The sequence below is a fragment of the Pipistrellus kuhlii genome, unplaced genomic scaffold (assembly GCF_014108245.1).
Source record: "Pipistrellus kuhlii isolate mPipKuh1 unplaced genomic scaffold, mPipKuh1.p scaffold_m20_p_1, whole genome shotgun sequence".
Lineage (NCBI taxonomy): Eukaryota > Metazoa > Chordata > Mammalia > Chiroptera > Vespertilionidae > Pipistrellus > Pipistrellus kuhlii.
This window is the reverse complement of record NW_023425404.1, coordinates 119,457,240-119,478,265: the sequence shown is the minus strand read 5'-3', so window position 1 is coordinate 119,478,265 and position 21,026 is coordinate 119,457,240. Positions and strand designations below refer to the sequence as shown.

The window sequence follows — 21,026 nt, the reverse complement described above, 5'->3', positions numbered from 1 at the left end:
GGGGCAGCCTGAGCAAGGGGTCTGTGATGGTTTGCAGGCCAGCCACACCCCCTGGTGACCCAAGTGGAGGCCCTGGTATCTGGAACTTATTTACCTTCTACAATGGAAACTTTGTAGCCTGGAGCAGAGCCAAGCCTTCTGCTTGCTCCGTGGCTGCCGCCATTACTGTTTGGATTTGTTTACCTTCTATAATTGAAACTTTATAGCCTTGAGTGAAGGCTTAGGCTAGCTAGGGCAGGCGGAAAGCTTGGCTTCTTCCATTGTCAGAGAAACCCAAGACTCCTTCCTCTGTGGCTATAGCCATCTTGGTTGGGTTTATTTGCATACTTGCTCTGATTGGCTGGTGGGTGTGACTGGTGGGCATGATGGAGGCATGATCAATTTGCATATTACTCTTTTATTAGGTAGGCTAATCTCATCTAGTCCTCACAACAACTTCAAAGAAGTTATAGTGATCCCATTTTATAGATGAGGAAATAGGATTAAAGAAAGGAACTGGGTAAATGGGTGGCAGGCTTTGAACCATGGTCTTTTGATTCCACAGCTTCCTTCTTTTTTCCTTTTTACAAGTTCTTTTACTTGAAAAAATATATAAATCATTTCAAACGCAGAGAAAACAGACAGCTTAGGTAACAGACTAGAAGCTAGCCCTCTGCCATATTTGCTTCAGGTCTCTCTCCCTCGCTCCTCCAGAAGTAAACACTCTCAAGCTGGCAGATCTGTTTTTGTAAAAACAATATCAAACTATATTTCTTGTAGCTAGCTTTTCTCACTTAGTTTTTTTTGTGTGAGATATAAATGACATGTAACATTGTGTAATTAGGAGGTGCACAATGTGTTGATTTGATATATTTGTATAATGTAATATGATTAGTACAGTGGCATTAGTGGTATTAGCTAACACCTTTACTATGCCACACAATTATCAGTTCTTTTTGTGTTCAGAACAATTAAGATCTAGTCTTAGTGAGAAGGCTAAAAGGCTAATAATTCTAATGTAATCCTGATGTTTGGGGGGCACTAGCATTCTGAATCTGTGCCAGTAACCTAATATACATTCTTAATAACCTATAATTAAGTCACTGCCCCTTTCTCCACAATCTGGTCTTGCAAGACCTGTCTATCTAAAGTACTACTCCCATTTTACAGAGGCCATAAAACATGAACAATGAACAACCCCAGAGGAGATTATCAGCACTGGCACCAGGGTAGGCCCTTAGGTATGGCCTCAAGGCCCCATCCCAACACAGGGGCTCTTTGCCAAGCCAATGAAAGGTCCAGAAGTCCCACCCATATTTGGAGGACAAAGAAACCAAAGGGGATAAAAGAAGAGCTTCCACCATATTAGTTGGCTCAGACTTTGGAGGCAACTCCTCTGAGACTGTGGTGTAATAAAACTGTACACCTCCATTTCTTTAAGTCCTGCTTGGGTTTCTTTGGTCTTCTACAACATCAGCAATTCTGATGTGTATAATCCAGTAATGTTGAAGATAATTGCTATGCTGTGCCTTAGATCTCCAAGTTTATCTATTCGTCGCACACTTAGTTTTAAGTCTCTTGATTTATCCACGTTGATACATATGATCAATATTACTTATTGTACTTGTTAAATGATATTCCATGGCATGGGTAAGTCAAAGGACTTTTGCTCATTGCCCTACTGAGTGTAGGCCATATTGCCTTGTACATGTTATATGCTAACTCTAAATACATTCAAGAATTTCCCAAGGCTACAGTCCTAGATAAAGCTACTGGGTCACAGAGTATACACCTTTTACCTTGACTAGGAATCCCAAGTTATACTCTAAAATAACTGTACCATATTATCTCTTCCTACTGTTCCACAATTATCTAGGCCTTGCTTTTCTGATCAACAAAGTGAAAATATAGCTGCTTCTGAGAGTTTTGGTGAGAACCTAAACATAGAGAAACATGTCAAACACTATGAACAAATGTGTTAGCACCAGCAATATACTCATGGTTCTTATGCATGACAACCCCCAGTACTACCATTATCAGTCTGCATAGTTCCATTTTCTCATACCACCTCCACTAAAAAGCATGATTTTTTGCTATTCTGATCAGAAGATTTTAAGACAATAAAGTATTTCAAAAAATGCCATCGTTATGGAAGCAAATAACTAATGCTGCTTAATTGATCTCCACTTGTTTCATGCAAGTATGTGATACCTTTCAAACTTGAATATAGTCAAAGATCAGAAAACTTAACATGCACTGTAGGAGACATTCAATAAATGGGTAAGATAAATAATAGTGGATATTTATTGAACACTTACTAAGTATCCAATTGTTCTAAGCACTTGAAAGCCAACTGCATACGAGGAACTAAGCTAAATGTTTACTTGCCTTATCTCGCTTGATCCTCATAACAACCAAATGAGATAAACACTGACATAACTTTCCTCTTGCAGAAGCAGAAATCTAGGCACAGAGAGATTAGTAGACTACTGTGTGACAGCCAAAATTTAAACTCAGGCAGTCTGATTTCAGAACCTGTGATCTTAACTAACACACCACTGACTCTTGATGCTTACTGAATGACTGTTGCCTTACATAGAAGACTAGTAGCACACGAATCTGTACACCAGCAGCTCTCTGCCGGGCCTGGCCGCTCCGCGCCCGCTGCCCAGAGGCCCATCCGCGCGCCCCAGTCTGGCCAGAGGCCCATCCATGGCCAGGCGTGGAACGCTTGCCTCGTTGCTGGGGCGATGACACAAGTGCCCCCCTCACCCCCCAGACCTCTGCAGTCGGGGTGGAACACTTTTCCTCGTCACCGCGATGATGAAGCAAGCATTCCACTAGGCTGCTCAGCAGCTGCTAACTGCTCCCACCTCAGGACTGAGGGACTCTGGCAGGGCTGAGAGGACTGGGCACCACCATCTTGTGGCTATGGGTGCCACTACTTTTGTGGGAGTGATAGTTAATTTGCATATTACCCTTTTATTAGAAAGGATGAGAGTCCAAAGTTATTACTATATTTATGTTATTATATTTATTGCACTTATATCTATAGTGCAAGCACTATTTTTATGGTTAGGCTAAAAATTTAAAACACACTATTTGTGGAGGCAATTTCCTAGAACCATTTAAAACATGGGTTCTGGAAACAAAACTAAAGAAAATGCAGGAACTCAGAGGTAAGTAGAACACAGATGTTTTGCCTGAGGGTATTTGCTCATAAAACAAATCTGATCTTTGGTTTTGATAAAGAGGATAGGTTCCAAAGCCCAGGGACTGCCAAAGTGTAAAGTCTAAGAGAACTCTTCCCCACATTAAGGACTCCCAACAGGCTACACCCATTAGGAAAGGATGAATGAGAATCTTATGAATTCTAAGCTCTGGTGGTCCAGGGCACTCTATGTAATATTTCAAGTCATTTGGACTCATAATGTGCCCAGGTACCCAGCACAAATCATCCTGAGAGGAAGTATTATTAATATTATTAACACAGATAATTATTTTAGAAAAAAAGTGTAGATAATGAAAGATAACCAGACATACAAAGAGGCAAGGCAGCCTCAGGGAGAAGCAGAAAAAATAATAGACAATATAAGGAGACTCATAATGATCATAGATACTAGAACTATCAACTATAAAACCACTCTACTTACAATGCTTAAAAAATAAAAAGATTGAAATTATTGGCAGGTAATAGGGGGCTAAAAGGGTGACCTAGTAGATTTGAAAAGAATAGACTTTATAGAAATGACAAATGTAGTAAATGAAGTGTAAAACTCAATGGATGGGAGAATTAGAAACTGAGTAGGAAGACAGAAGAAATAATGTAGAACTTAGCCTTGAGAGGCAAAGAGAATTAAAAAGTACAATTAAAAAGTCTAATTAGTACAAGTTTAATCATAATGCTAGAGAGAAAGGGGCAAAGGCAAAATGCTAACAAAGAATATTTAGACTTTTACAGAACTGATGCAAGATACCAATCCATAGACTTAAGAAGCCTAATAAATCCCAGGCAAGATAAATACAGGCAGTTCTCGGGCTATGTGGGACTTGACATGCATTGTTTCCTGGTTACATCGTTATCTCCCATTTATTTATAAAAGAAAGTTCAGTCATTTTGACATATGTACATGTGTATGTGCTTTATGGTGTTTTTTTAAATTATTATTTATCACAAGTAAAGGTCAGGTATTGTTAACCTAAATTTTTTTTTTTTTTACTGTTTCACTTTATTACTGTAGTGTATGTGCTCCATGTGAGTGACGTAAGTGCTTATGGCGAAAATTGTGTTAAGTCACGCCGTAGGAACAGATAGATTTCTGACGTAACCCGAGGGCCTATTGTAGACATATCACAGTGAAACTATAAATCACAAAAAGAAAAGTCTGAAAAGCAGCCAGAGGGAAAAAATAGAACAACTACTTGCTTTCTTTTTTCTTTTTGTTAATCTTCACCCCAGGATATATTTTCCATTGAGTTTTAGAGAGAGTGGAAGGGAAGGGGAGAGATGGAGAGAGAAACATAGATGTGAGAGAAACACATCTTTATTGGTTGCCTCCTGCATGTTGCCTCAATCAGGACCAGGTATTGAGCCTGCAACTGAGGTACATGCCCTTGACAGAAATTGAATCCAGGACTCTTCAGTTTGTGGGCTTACACTCTAAGAACAAGTACTTTCAAAGAAGAAACATATTACAGCTGACTTCTCAACAGCAATGATGAATTTAGAAAACAGTGGAATACATCTTCAATGTGCTGAAGAAAAATAAATTTTGTCTTTGGAAACATCTTTCAAGAATAAGGATAAAATAAGGACATTTCAGGCAAGCAAAACCCAAGGATTTGACCCAGTGGACCTTTATTTAAAAAAATTCTAAAGGAGCAATCTAAATATTATTTTTTACATTTTTACATTCTTAAAAATTGAGAAACCTAAGTAACTTTTATGTGTTTTATTTTAATTTGATTTTTAAAAAATTTTATGTTTCAATTACAGTTTACATTCAATATTATTTTATATTAATTTCAGGTGTATAGCATAGTGGTTAAACAATCATACACTTTACAAAATGTTTCCCTGATATTTCAAGAACCCACCTGGCACCATACATATTGAATAATACTGTTATTACAATATTATCATCTATACTCTCTATGCTGTACTTTACATCCCTGTGACAATTTTGTAGTTACCAATTTCTACTTCTTTTTTAAAATTTTTATTTTATTTTCTTGTTTAAGGTATTACAAATTGTAGTACATATGTCTTTCCCCCCCACCCCCAGGTGCCTCTACCCCCAGACACTTGTTTTCGTCCCCTTGCCCCAGTATCTTGTGTCTGTTGGTCATGCTTATATGCATGCATACAAGTCTTTTGGTTGATCTCTTACTCCCCCACCAATCATCCCCTACCTTCCTGCTGTAGTTTGACGGTCTGTTCGATGCTTCTTTGCCTCTACTTTGTTCAATAGTTTGTAAAGTTCTTTATTATCCATAAATGAGTGAAATCATGTGGTATTTATCTTTCAATGACTGGCTTATTTCACTTAGCATAATGATCTCCAGATCTATCCATGCTGCTGCAAATGGTAAGAATTCCTTCCTTTGCCCTAACCAGTTTGGCTCAGTGGATAGAGCATCCGCCTGTGGACTCAGGTGTCCCAAGTTTAGTTTTGGTCAAGGGCATATACCTTGGTTAGAGGCACGTCCCCAGTAGAGGCTATGCAGGAGGCAGCTGGTTGATGTTTCTCTCTCATTGATGTTTCTAACTCTGTCTCCCTCTACCTTCTTCTCTGTAAAAAAATCAATAAAATCTATATTTTTTTTCAAAAAGAATTCCTTCCTTTTTCATAGCAGCATCTTATTCCATTGTGTAGATGTACCACCGTTTTCTAATCCATTCATCTGCTGATGGGCATTTAGGCTGTTTCCAAATCTTAGCTATTGCAAACTGTGCTGCTATAAACACAGGGGTGCATTTCTGATAGGTGTTTCGGTTTTCTTGGGATATATTTATAAAAGTGGTATTACTGGGTCAAATGGCAATTCCATTTTTAATTTCATGAGGAAATGCAGTACTGTTTTCCATAGTGGCTGCACCAGTCTGCATTCCCACCAGCAATGAAGAAGGGTTCCTTTTTCTCCGAATCCTCTCCAGCACTTGATGATAGCCATTCTGACAGGTGTGAGATTGTACCTCATTGTTGTTTTGATTTGCATCTCTTGGATGATTAGTGACTTTGAGCATGTTTTCATATGTCTCTTAGCTTTCTGAAGGTCCTTTTTCAAAAAGTATCTATTTAGCTCCTTTGCCCATTTTTTGATTGGAATGTTTGTCTTTTGTTAAGTTGTATGAGTTCCTTATAAATGTTGGAGAAGAAACTCTTATCAGAGATAACATTGGGAAATATGTTCTCCCACACAGTGGGCTTTCTTGTTGTTTTGTTTATAGTTTCTTTTGCTGCACAGAAGCTTTTTATTTTGATGTAGTCCCACTTGTTTATTTTCTCTTTAGTTTCCATTGCCCTAGGAGCTGCATCGGTAAAGATATTGCTACAACAAATGTCTGCTATTTTGTTGCTTATGGCTTCTTCTAAGATTTTTATGGTTTTCTCTCTTACATTTAAGTTCTTTATCTATTTTGAGTTTATTTTTGTGTATAGTGTAAATTGGTGGTCTAGTTTCATTTTTTTTTCAAGTATCTGTCCAGTTTTCCCAACACCATTTATTGAAGAGACTATCTTGTCTACATTGTACATTCTTGCCTCCTTTGTCAAATATTAATTGAGCATACTGGCTTGTGTCGATTTCTGGGTTCTCTATTCTGTTCCACTGGTCTATATGTCTGTTCTTGTGCCTGTACCTGGCAGTTTTGAGAACAGTGGCTTTGTAGTATAGCTTGATATCTGGTATTGTGATCCCTCCAACATTGTTCTTCTTTCTCAAGATTGTGCAGCTATTCGGGGTCTTTTTTTATTCCAGATGAATTTTTTGAGAATTTGTTCTAGGTCTTTGGAGTATGGCGTTGGTACTTTAATGTGGATTGCATTGAATTTATAGATTGCTTTGGGTAGTATGGACATTTTGATGATGTTGATTCTACCAATCCATGAACATGGTACATTCTTCCATTTGTTCATGTCTCCCTCTATCTCTTTTTTTAGCGTCTTGAAATTTTTTGAGTAGAGGTCCTTTGTCTCCTTGGTTAAGTTTATTCCTAGGTATCTTAATTTTTTTGATGTGATGGCAAATGGGATTGCTTTTTTAATTTCTCTTTCTGTGAGTTCACTATTGATATTTAGAAAAGCCATAGACTTCTGCGTGTTGATTTTGTATTCTGTTACATTGCTGAATTAATTTATTAAGTCTAGTAGTTGTTGTTTTTTTTATGGAGTTTTGGGATTTTCTATGTACAATAGCATGTCATCTATGAACAATGACAGTATTACTTCTTCTTTTCCAATTTGGATGCCTTTTATTTCTTCTTTTCTGATTACAATAGCTAGTACTTTCAGTATTATGTCAAAGAGGGGTGATGAGACTGGGTATCTGTCTTGTTCCTGTTCTTAGGGGGAATGGTTTTAGTTTTTGCCCATATAATGTGTATAATGTTGGCTGTGGGTTTGTCATATATGGCTTTTATTATGTTGAGGATGATCTTCCTATTCCCAGTTTGCTGAGAGTTTTTATCAAGAAAGGGTGTTGGATTTTGTCAAATGCTTTTTATGCATAAATGGATATGATTATATGGTTTTCATCTCTCAGTTTGTTTATGTGTTATAGCACATTTATTGATTTGTGGATATTGAACCATCCTTGCATCCCTGGGATAAATTCCACTTGATCATGGTGTATGATCTTTCTAATGTATTTCTGGATTCTATTTGCTAGAATTTTGTTGAGGATTTTAGCATCTATGTTCATGAGGGATATTGGCCTGTAGTTCTCTTTCATTGTGTTGTCTTTATTTGGTTTTGGTATTAGGGTAATGCAGGCTTTGTAGAAAAAGCTTGGAAGTGCTCCTTCCTCTTGAATTTTTTTTTTTTTTTGATAGTCTGGGAAGATAGGTTTACTTCTTCTTTGAATGTTTCATAAAACTCCCCTGTGAAGTTGTCTAGTCCAGGGCTTTTGTTTTTTGGAAGTTTTTTTTTTTTTTTTTCTATTACTGCTTCAATTTCTTACATAGTTATCGACCTACAGATTTTTTGATTCCTCCTGGTTGAGTTTTGGAAGGTCATATTTTTTTAGGAATATGTCCATTTCTTCTATGTTGACCAGTTTGTTAGAGTAGAGTTGCTCATAGTATTTTTTTTTTTTTTTTATGACTCTTTGCATTTCTGTGGGCCTGTTGTCATTTCATCTCTTTCGTTTCTGATTTTATTTGTTTGAGTTCTCTCTCTTTGCTTCTTGATGAGCCTGGCTAGAAGTTCATCAATTTTGTTTATTCTTTCAAACAACCAGCTCTTGGTTTTGTTGATCTTTTGTATTGTTTTTTGTTCTCTATGTCATTTATTTATGATCTGATCTTTATTATTTCCTTCCTTCTGATCACACTGGGCTTTTTTTGTTGCTCTCTTTCTAATTCTTCAAAGTTGCAGAGTTTCCTTCCTTCCTCCCTTCCTCCCTCCCTCCCTCTCTCCTAGCTATACTGGTAGTTCCTCAAAGGAATGAAAAGTCTTCTTACTTCTGTATCTTCCACATTTAACATGGTAACTGGCATTTAGTAAGAATCTCATGAATCTGAACATATTTAATTTTACTAATCAAACAAACAAAATAAAGCTGGTCTAAAAGTAGTGGTTTCCTACGTCAACTATTTAACGATTTAGTAATTTCCTTCATTTACCTAGCCAATAAAAACTACAGGAACAAATTACATAGTAATATGCACTATGACATGGGAACAAAGATGGGATAAAGGACAGATGAGGAAAATATGGAATATCAATGAAAAAAGAATAGGAGAGGAGAGCAAGAAAAATGAAGGAATTCCAGATTTAGGTCAGAAGCTCAGGGAAATCCAGGCATTTTCAGTTCTGAGCTCACAGATTGCAGAGAGGAGGAAAGAAAAGGAAAAGTATAAAAGGAAATCAGGAAGCAGGAAACAGATTTTTTATCTACTCTGACTAAAGGCAGGAGTAAGCCTGAATATCTAAGATATAAACGAGAGGACGTTACTGGAGAAAAACAAAATTTTCTGTCTTATACCTACTCACCAAATTGATGGACAGGACTTCCACAGCTACTTGCAAAAATTTTGTTCTTTTTATCACTTTATTTCAGCTTTACTATTTGTTAGTATTCTAGTGGAAAATGTTGGAAGTAATAGCTGAACCTACTATCTAAAATGATTTTTAGATATTCATGTTCTCTAATATATGATTACAGAATTAGCTCTTAGTGGTAAGATAATGTCATTAATTGAAGAAAATAAAACTCAAATTATAGCTATATTATAAACCATAAATTCTAAGTGATTAAAGATTTGGTAAAAGAATATCCCAAAGTTAAGAAAACATACTAAGCTTCTCACCAAAAGTAGAAACCATAAAGGGAAGCACTGATTTGATTGTGCAAAATGTTTAAAATATCATAAGCAAAGTTAAAAGGGAAAAGGAAAAATGAGAAAATTATGCAAAACATGATAATGAGTTGTCCTTTTTATATAACAATTAAAAGCCCGGTGCATGAAATTTATGCACGGGTGGTGGTGGTGATGTTCCTCAGCCCAGCCTGCGTCCTCTCACAATCTGGGACCCCTTGGGGGATGTTGGGCCTAAACTTACAGTCAGACATCCCTCTGGTAATCCGGATACTGCATGCATCAATGAACATACTTTTTATACAGGTGAAAGGCATCTTGCTATTGTATGGGCAGCTACATTTTTTTGCTCTGATTATAAAAAGGAGTGCATAACATGATCCTTCTGAGGCAGTAGTATCATTTTCCCCATCTTACGGGTGGAAAACCGAAACAGAGAGAAGTTAAGTAATTGGCTTTATCACAAAGTTTTAAGTGTCAGAATCAGGGCTGATCACAAAATGTTCATGCCAGAGTCCATTCATGTAATCGCTGCATCATCCTGTTTTTTTCAGTGTTAGAGTAGCCTTGCCAGATTTTTATTTTTAAACCTAAGAGACTGTTTCCAATATATAGGGTAGGGGCCTCAGGCCTGGCTGGTGATTAGGGCCATGGCTGGTGGCGTGGTGCTATTCACAGGCTGGCCCTGCCCCCCCACTGGTTGCCTCCCTCTGCAGGGTGACAGGCGGATGGAGTGATTCAGGGGGCCCCTGCTGGCACCGCCTTGGCTAGCAACCTGGCACTGCCCGCTGGCCAGCCCTGCCCCCTGATCACCACCGCAGCCGGTCATTATCCTCAATTGCAGCCGCCACTGGTTGCCTCCCTCTCTGCATTGAGCACCTGCCCCCTGGTGATCAGTGCGCATCATAGTGACCAGTTGTTCCGCTGTTTGGTCAATTTGCATATTATGGTTTTATTATATAGATTTCTTTGAAATCAAAAACAAAAAAACGAATAACTTTAATTCTTATTAGAACCCCAGTAAAGAACACAAACAAGTGATACAGAATAAAAAACCCCACAGACATCGAATAGATAAAAAAAAACAAAAAACCTGAGCTAATATTTGAAAACCAAGATGGCGGCATAGGTAAACACCTAACTGCAGCCTTACACAACAATTTCAATAAAATACAACTAAAATACAAAATGGACATTACCCAGAACTACAGGAAAGTCGACTGACTGGAAATTCTAAAACGAGAAGGAAAGAGAAAATCAGAAGGAAAATCAGAGGAGCTGTAAAAGTCTAAGGTACGGAGACACATTGAGTGCCTGGTTGCCGTTCCCTAGTGAGAAGGAGATAAAAGCTCTGGACTGTACTGAACTCAGTTCCGATAGCCTGAACTCCAGTTCTGGGCAAGACCCTGGGACCCAGATACATAAGGAGGGAGCCTGGGCTGTAAGGCGGAATCTTAGGGGAGCGGCGAAAGCAGTTCTGGAGGCGTGCACATTGCGTGCAGAGAAGGGACTGTTGACTGTGCTGCTGGATTGCCCTAGTGGGAAGGAGACAAAAGCTCCAGACTGCTCTGAATCCCACTTCCAACTGAACTGAACCCCAGTTCCGGGCTCATTGGGGGAGAGCCTAGACTGTTTAATAGTGGGCGAAACTCAAGGGCACCTTTCTCTCAGAGGTGCTTGCAGCGAGTACCGAAGGAACCTGAGGAACACTGAGACTCAGGAGACTCATAGGACAGAAGTCAAGGCTGTAGGCTCCACCCTGAAACTCCGCCCCATCCAAGCTGAACACACTTTTAAGACTACCAACTCAGGGAAGCTAAGAAAATGCAGCCGAGAAAAGGAAACAGATCACAAACAAAGAATTGGAGGAAAAGAAGCCACTGGATATAGAGTTCAAAACCACGCTTATAAGGTTTTTCAAGAATTTCCTAGAAAAGGCCGATAAAATAAACGAGACCTATGAGGATATGAAAAGGGATCAACTAGAATAATGGATCAACAAGAAATAATAAGGGATTAACTAGAAATAAAGAATACATTGTCTGAAATAAAAAATATTATACAGAGTCCTAAAAACAGAATAGAAAATCGCAAGAATCAAGTCAAAGATTTGGAACATAAAGATCCAGAAGACACTCCTCCGCAGAAGCAAGAAGACAAGAGAATCCACAAAGTTGAAGATAATGTAAGAAACCTCTGGGACAACTTCAAGCGAACCAACATCAGAATTATGGGGGTCTCAGAAAAAGAGAGAGAGCAAGATATCAAAAACATACTGAAAGAAATAGTGACAGAAAACTTCCCCCACCTGGTGAAAGAATTAGACTTACAAGTCCAGGAAACACACAGAACCCCAAACAAAAGGAATCCAAAGAGGACCACACCAAGACACATCATAATTAAAATTCCAAGAGCAAAAGACAAAGAGAGAATATTAAAAGCAGCAAGAGAAAAGCAGGTAATTACCTATAAAGGAGTACCCATACTGATTTCTCAACAGAAACCATGCAGGCCAGACGAGAATGGCAAGAAATAGTAAAGGTGATGAATAGTAAGAACCTACAGCCAAAAATATTCTGCAAATATCCCAGCAAAGCTATCACTCAGAATATCCCAGCAAAGCTATCACTCAGAATCGAAGGCCAGATAAAGAGCTTCACTAATAAAAAAAAGCAAAAGGAGTTCATCACCGCCAAACCAGAATTATAGGAATTGCTGAAGGGGGTTCTTTAGGAAGAGGAAGAAAATAAAGATAAAAAGTATGAACAACAAATACGTAACTATCAACAAGTAAATCTAAAAAGCAAGGGAATTAAAAAACTTGATGAACAAGCCGAAACCGGTTTGGCTCAGTTGTGGAGTGTCAGTCTGTGGACTGAAAGGTCCCGGATTCCATTCTGATCAAGGGCATGTACCTTGGTTGCGGGCACATCCCCAGTAGGGGGTGTGCAGGAGGCAGCTGATCGATGGTTCATTCTCATCGATGTTTCTAACTCTCTCTCTCTCTCTTCCTCTCTGTGAAAAATCAATAAAATATATTAAAAAAAACCTTGATGAACAATATTAACTGTTGAATATAATAGAATCAGAGGTATGGAAGGGAAGTGAACTGACGATTCTCGGGGAAAAGGGGAGCGGGGGGTGTGGGAAGAGACTGAACAAAAATTGTGCACCTATGGATGAGGACAAGGGGAGTGGGGAAAGGGCAGAGGGTGGGGTGGGAACTTGGTGGAGGGGAGCAATGGAGGGGGGGGAAATGAGGAATATTTGTAATAATATGAACAATAAAGATTTATATAGTAAAAAAAAACAAAAACAAAAAAATCTGTTCAATGTTCATGGTAATCAAAGACATAAACATGAAAACAACAAGAAAATACCTTTTTTGGTATGACAACACCTAGTGCATGTCAAGATGGGGTTATGGGAGGAGTGTTTGGCACAGTATTTCTGAATGATTACCAAGACCTTTAAAATGTTCAGTTTTGCTTTAATAGATTTAGCTCAGTGGATGGAGCATCAGCTTTCGGATTTAAGGGTCCTAGGTTTGATTTTGGTCAAGGGCATGTACCTTGGTTGCGGGCACATACCCAGTAGGGAGTGTACAGGAGGCAGTTGATCAATGTTTCCCTCTCATCAATGTTTCTAACTCTCCATCCCTCTCCCTTCTTCTGTTAACAAAATCAATAAAATATATTTAAAAAAATGTTTTAACCAGCAATTTCCCATCTAGAAATCTATCCTGAGAAAATAGATAGCTATGCAAAGATATAGGGTAAAAAACTTTATTTATTAATCTAGAGGATTTTTTGAAACTGATTTTTTAGAGAGAGGTAGGGAGAGGGAAAGAGAGAGAGAAGAAACACTGATGTGAGAAGAAACACTGATCGATTGTCTCCCGTACACTCTTTGACTGGGATCAAACTCATAGCCTAGGTATACGCCCTGATTGGAAATTGAACCTTCTGATGGAAGAGAAGACACTCCAATCAGCAGAACCACACTGGCCAGGGCTAAAGAACATTATTTGTAGTATTGTTTACAATTGCAAGAACCCCCAAAATTAGAATGACTATAATTATTTAAAATATCCCAAAATATGAGAATTAAGAAAATACTACAATATGTTGTCATTTGAAGAGGTAATACACACACACACACACACACACACACACACACATCAAATATATACACATATATATATATCCCAAAATGGTTATGGATAGTACATATAATAGGGTCCAATTTTGTAAGGAAAAAGAAAAAGCAAGTAAGAATGTGTGAATATGTATTTAGAAAAAGTTTTTAAAAAATACACCATAAATGCTCAGAAATTGGCTCTATATGTGTTTTTTCCCTTTTAGTTTATCTATAATTAACGACAACAACCAAAGAATAAATTAAAAACACTTGTCACAAGTGTTGTACATCTTACATGTTGTTGGAATTTTCAAACAATGGTTTGAGTTGTACATTCATAATTTGTTCATTTTTCTGTACGTACATATGTTATAATTTAATAAATTACTGGGGAAAATATGAAGATTTGGCTAAAGCCTTCCAGACAAATGTTGATCATAGCCTAGCTCTAAACTTGTGGAATAAAAGTCCCAAGCTAAATAAAAAACCTACTCAATTAGTATATCTAAACTGAGTGTATCATCACTAGCAGAGATCAATTAGAAAAGGGTCAAGTGAGGAGAACCAAATAAAACTGTGCTCGTTTTGTACATAATTGAAATGATAATTTGAACAGCCTTTAGATATTAGGGTTGGTTCAGAGTCTTGGGTCTTTTCAAAGAAACATAACATCCATGGTTGCACTGTACTCTAATTATGTGCATATCTGTCACTATCATCCACATTGGGTAGTACATTTCTTAGAAGTACAGTGTGTATCTTAATGGTCTTTGAGTTATTTGCAGTATTTAAAAAATATTTTTATTGATGTTTTACAGAGAAGAAGGGAGAGGAATAGAGTTAGAAACATCATTGAGAAACATCAATCAACTGCCTCCTGCACACCCCCTACTGAGGATGTGACTGCAACCAAGGTACGTGTCCTTGACTGGAATCTTAACTTGGGACCCTTCAGTCTGCAGGCTGACACTCCACTGAGCCAAACCAGTTAGGGCTTATTTGCAGTATTAAACACAGTATCTGATCACATATTCATCAATTTTAATAAGCATATGTCTAATACTGCAGAGAATGCTTATACTAATATAAAAATATTTGACTTTTAAGTATTTTTGTCTATTTTAAAATGTTTCAAAAATGGGCTATTCTTTCCTTCCTGCCTGCCTTCTTCCCACACTACTTACTTAATTGGTTCCAAGACCACTGAGCTTTCTGTTTACTAGCATGGATTCTAATTCCTCATCCATCTATTGATTCTCAGAGCAAGAATAATTACCACACCAATGCAAGATATAGGCATGTCATGAAGATTTCATCCTATGCTGAAACAGGTTTGGCTCAGTGGATAGAGCGTCGGCCTGCGGACTGAAAGGTCCCGGGTCCGATTCCGGTCAAGGGCATGTACCTTGGTTGCGGGCACGTGGGGGGGGGGGGGGGGTGTGCGGGAGGTAGCTGATCGATGATTCTCTCTCATCGATGTTTCTAACTCTCTATCCCTCTCTCTCTCTCTGTAAAATAATCAATAAAATATATATTAAAAAAAAAAAGATTTTGATCTGGTTCTCTCACTGTCCCCATCGCGGGTCCGAGCAGCCTGGGCGGCGGGAGACGCGGCAGCGGCCAGGCAGCCCAGGTTAGCCCAGCCACTAGGCGCGCCGTGGCCCTCAGGCACTCAGCACGCGTGCAGTGCCAGGATACCCAAGAGGAAGGTCAGCTCTGCGGAGGGGGCGGCCAAGGAGGAGCCAAAGAGGAGGTCGGCCAGGTTGTCAGCCAAGCCCTCGCCTGCGAAAGTGGAGGCGAAGCCCAAGAAGGCGGTGGGAAAGGATAAGTCTGTGGACAAAAAGGTGCAAACGAAAGGGAAAAGGGGAGCTAAGGGAAAGCAGGCCGAAGTGGCTGACCAGGAGCCTAAAGAAGATGTACCTGCGGAAAACGGAGAAACTAAAAACGAGGAGAGTCCAACCTCAGATGAAACAGGAGAAAAAGAAGCCAAGTCTGATTAATGTCATATACCATGTCTTATCAGTGGTCCCTGTCTCCCTTCTTGTACAATCCAGAGGAATATTTTTATCAACAATTTTGTAAATGCAAGTTTTTTAGTAGCTCTAGAAACATTTTTAAGGAGGGAATTCCACCTCATCCCATTTTTTTAAGTGTAAATGCTTTTTTTAAAGAGATGAAATCATTTGCTGCTTGTTTATTTGTTGGTACAACCAGAAAACAGTGGGATATTGAATATGGGAGACTTTGATTGTCTTGGGTGTCAGCTTAACATTCCATAGATGGGGGTAGTTTTATATCCTATAATACAAAGCATACTAAATGGCAATTTAAAGTCAGTCATGCGTTTGCTATGTCTTGAACATTTTAAATTACTTCTATTCCCATGTTTTTGGTAGGATCATTTCCTAAAGAAAACCACTCCTTGATCTTGGCTCTCCCTGTCAGAATTTTGTGCATCTGTAACATCTTTGGTGTGGTATTCCAGTTTTCCTAATAGCTTTGTCAATGTGCTGTGAGAGATTGAAAATCTGATTATGTAGTATATATGATATTAAATTGTGAATTAGTGGGACTTTGATGTAACAGCGTATCAACATTTGAAGATATTGGTACTTGATACTCTATTAAGGAAAGTTAGCCTCTAAATTTTAAGCTGGAAAGTCACTGAAATAATTGTTTAGAGAAGAATCACAATTACATGACTTTACATTTTTGGTACATATGTTAAGAATTGTGTACAAATTGAAATGTCAGTGTACTGATCTTCAAAACAATAAAATCTCAATTATGAAAGAAAAAAAAAGATTTCATCCTAATTATTGTCTGAAAATGCTTTTAAATTGTTTTAAGCTATACTGGACACATAATGAATATTATTTGCCTTACCTGACTCTGTTTCAATCCCCTTTCATTTTCTTTCTATTTTTCTTGAATTTCTCCCTCATTTATAAAGCCTGCGAATGGTACCTTTGAGAATGGCTTAGCATTAGTATCGATAATAGCCAATGGATATAAACAGACTGTTGACTCATTTTATGGGCAGAATCTGAAACCTCAGACATATCTACTTGTATATATCTTATTTTTCAATTAAGGAAATTACATTTGGATAAAAATAACTTGAAATAAAATAATTCTTCCAAAGTGCCAAATATTCTTCAATTCCTTTAAATTACCCCTTAAAAGTGTATATTTGTCATTCAAATTTTCTAAATAGCAAGAGGCCAAACATTAAAATGAGTACTCAATGTTGATGAGTCAAAACATGTCCTAATTTTCTGTTTCCCAGAGATTATTAAACTAGTATCATGTAGGCACTGAAGTACCCAACTCTTGAGTTTCATGAGAAAATTTACTAGAGTTTAAAAGTTTTTTATTTTAGCTGCTAAGTTACTTCTGTGGTAAGTAGATGCACAGTTTTATGAATAATTCTTTTATCTCCTCAATTCTGAATATTACACAGAAATTTATAAACAGTAAGAGATGATATCATTCCTCATCACTTATAAACTAAAAGTAATTTTAGATTCCTTATTGGCCTTTCTTGCCAAGCTTTATTGCTGCATTCTTCTAAACAGTGTTTTGCTTGTCCATATTTTCCCACCTGAAGTATCAATTTTTCCTTCCTATTTAACTGCATAGTAAGTTCTCCTCCAGCACTTTGTGTTGAAGAAGGCAAGTCTCACAGAGTAACCAACACCACCCACAGCTGTGTCCACAATGGCTCCATGCTGCTAACATTACATCTTTTGGAGGATTTGATCAGAGTTCCCCAACTGCTATAAACACTGGCGTTATTCATAAAACATGCAGAAGGAAGGATTTTCAGCAGGATTTCTTTACCTGTTTCCCCACCACAAAACAGTGAAATAAACAGAATGGGTCATGAGCTGCTTGGCCTGTAATGCAAACTCACAAGAGTGACAAGTCAATAAAGAGCCAATCTTCACCTCTCCAGCCACACAGAGCCTCCGAGGTTAGAGGCAAACACAATGTGGATATGTCTGCACAGGGAGTTTAATGCTCCTCACTATCCAGCTATTGTGTGCAAACACTATGAAGCCAGTAATCTAAATCATCAGAGTCTAATAACTGGCTACTAAACTGCACACAAAGTTCAAAAGTTCCCTCACAATGGCTTACTTATCTATCCTTAAAGGTGAACAGCTATTTTTCAATGGCAACAAATGATGCCGTAGCTAAAAACCTGTAATCACCTCCATGAATTTTTTTTTTTTTTTTTGATTATCCAATAATAGAAATTTAATTAAGTAAATTTTGCTATAATATTCAATGATATTTGTTAAAATGATCATACAACTGGATTTGACTATTAAACCACGATTCCGAAATAGTAATACTCAATAATTTACAAAGATTTTCATGCCAGCTTTTTTTCTCAGCAGACCCAATACTTTTCGCTCTTACAACTTGATTTTTCACCATGTTTAGCAGGTCCTCCGAGTCAGGATATTGGCATTGGCTTGATGACATTTGTTGCCATCTTAACTTTCCTACTGCAATGTTCCCAATAGATTGCCTTACTGGGGAGACTTTCTTTAGGAATACTAAACACTAATCTTCTGCCAGGCTTGGAGCATGTTGGGTCCTTTCTTTCATATATTAATTAATATACTGTAAGGCAAGAGCTTTAATTTTGTCTCTGCAGCTGGTCACACTAGACTTATGGTTATGGTCTATAGCCTAGTAGTAGTATTTTCTAATACATTTAGTCAACCATTGAGTTGAGATAAAATATCAAAGCTAAGCTACAGTGCTCATCCATTATTCTTTAACTCATCCAACAATCTCATTGAAGAATATTCTAGGCATGGCACTGTAGGGTGGTGGGGTGGGGAAGGAAATATATGGGTATTTATGGCTTGAGTGCTGTTCTTTAGGGGTTTATATTCTTATTATAAGGAAGTGAGAAGACACATGAGAAGCCTGCCAGGAGAGAGATTTAGCTAAGAAAACAGCAGCAATACCAACATGAATAAGAGTAAATAATATTTGTATAGATTATTTGACAGTGTACATTTATTTATTTTTTTTTTTTTGTTTTTATTTTTTTATTTATTTATTTTTTTAATTAATTAATTTATTTATTTTTACATATTTTAATGATTTTACCTCCATGAATTTTAATAAACTTCTGATGGGGGGAGTTCTTCAGTGTTTAGGAGAAAAAAAACACACATGAAAAACCCAACACTGATTAAAAAAAAAAGTACCTTAATCCACAATTCACTTTTCTTCTTCTGATTTAAAATTTTAATCAACTTCAGAAATACTGTAGCTTGCATCTTTGAAATACCATATAGTCCTAGTGGATTTGGCTCAGTGAATACTGCGCTGGCCTGTGGATTGAAGGGTCCCAGTTCAATTCCAGTCAAGGGCATGTAGCTCAATTGCAGGCTTGATCCCCAGCCCAAGTCAGGGTGAGTACAGGAGGCAACCAATTGATGTGTCTCTCTTGCATCAAGGCTTCTCTCTCTGTTTCTCCCCCTCCCTTCCATTCTCCCTAAAAATCAATGAAAAAGTATCCTCAGATAAGGATAAAAAAAAAAGAAAAGAAAAAGAAATACCACATAAAACAGAGTCCCATGATGTATTTTAAACTAGCTCCTTTTTACCAGAAACAAAACAAGATCTCTAAGATTCCACTATATAATATTACCCTAAAAACGCATATTTGGGCCAGCTTTCTTACTTTCACTTTAAAAGTCTCAGAAATACTAAGACCAAATGTAGTAGCTTGCTTCTGGTGGTCCTGCCTTCCAGTTTCTCACATTTGTGTAGTCCCTTCACAGAATGGGTAGGTTGACTTATAAGACTAACAGGATACCATGAAAACAGGAGTTTGGACATCCAAGTGAGGTCATAGAGGCAGTGCTGTCGTTAAGGTCACTTTGGGGGAAGCCAGGGGCTACATCATGAGGACATCAAAGCTGCTTTAGGAAGAGGCCCTTATGACCAGCAATTGGAGCCTCCTGTCAACAGCCATGTGTGTGAGCTCACAGCACATTCTTCAGGCCTGCATTTTTAAAAACTAACCCTGGGCAGCAGCTTAACTAGTCAACCACATTTCTAAACCACAGGAAGCAAGAAGTAATAAAAGTCTATTGCTTTAAGAAGTTAAGGGTTATTTGTCATGTCGAAACATAAGATATACCAAGTATTTGTCTCAGGAATAAAAATAAATATTCAGAATTCAGGAGAAACATATTTTACAGTTATCAGTACTTAAAATACCAAATTGTAACGGTCATTTCCATATTTCACATTTGATGAAAAGAAAGAAATACCCAAAGACAATTATGAGAATCAGTTGTATTTTGATTCTTCAAATCAATAAGTACTTCTCATTCTTGATCCTTATAACTCAACTTTGGCATTCATTACAATTCAGCTGTATCAGTAAATGGATTTAATTACTCAAGCTCACATGGCTTGCCTCTTGATATCTTATCACATAGTCAAGTACATATCAAGTAAAAACATTTTATCTTTTAATTCAGAAGGACCTATTTTAAAAACAGAACAAATTGCATGAAGTACAGGAAAATATAGCCTTTGTAGAATCTTCATTTCCAAAGGACTCCAACCCAAAAGACTATACTTCTATTGTCTAATGTTCAAAATTTGTACTATACCCTAAAAGAGCATTAATACTCAAGTAAATAATAAAAAATGCACATTATTTATATTTACAAGAAGATATAGAATAATAAAAGAAATAAAAATGGTAATCTATAGGGAAAGAAGTATAAAGATAGAGGGACAGGGAAGGAAGCAAGACTTATACTCTTTCAACTTTGGAGTCAAGTTTTACATATTCAAAAAATTAAATTTCTAAAATTAACTGCAAGTTGAAAATAAATGGAAATGAATGAAACTCAAGGTATATCATGCTAGTGACACAACTACACTGAAAAAAATAAGTCATTTCAGGTGACATTAGGAGGATAGCATTTTAGTCAAGCATGCACAGTGGGTTTATTTTATGAATAAACAGATTGAGGAAAATCTAATCTTTAACTTAATTCAATAGTTTTATCAATTGGAAATATGAGCATAAACTCATAATTTGTTTCTTTATAAAAATAACTATTTTCTAGTTCTGGCCATGTAAAGGCCTAGCAATGACTACCCAGTAGCAATGGGACCCTGCAGAACCAGACTGTGATTTCTAAAAAAGGAACCAAGTTTCCCTGAAGGAATTATTAATTCCAGGTCTTTGGCAGACAATAAGATAAACTGGGAATATTTATACCAGAAAGTAAAAAAGCTATCAAAGATGAAAGGGAATGTGTTAAAATTCAGAAGACAACAGGAAGGAGTTCCCATTGGCCAAGATGGGACA

The 21,026-nt window shown here is 37.4% G+C and overlaps 2 protein-coding genes across 2 annotated transcripts in view; one reads left to right on the top strand and one right to left on the bottom strand.

Moving 5' to 3' along the window:
- TAF3 (TATA-box binding protein associated factor 3) overlaps positions 1 to 21,026 on the bottom strand; it is a 162,320-nt gene that overhangs the window by 6,324 nt on the left and 134,970 nt on the right. The window lies entirely within an intron of this gene.
- LOC118707991 (non-histone chromosomal protein HMG-14-like) lies at positions 14,964 to 16,463 on the top strand. Its single transcript, XM_036418872.2, has 2 exons — positions 14,964 to 14,991; positions 15,209 to 16,463. The coding sequence occupies exons 1-2, from the start codon at positions 14,964 to 14,966 to the stop codon at positions 15,658 to 15,660; spliced, it is 480 nt and encodes a 159-aa protein (XP_036274765.1). The 3' UTR covers positions 15,661 to 16,463.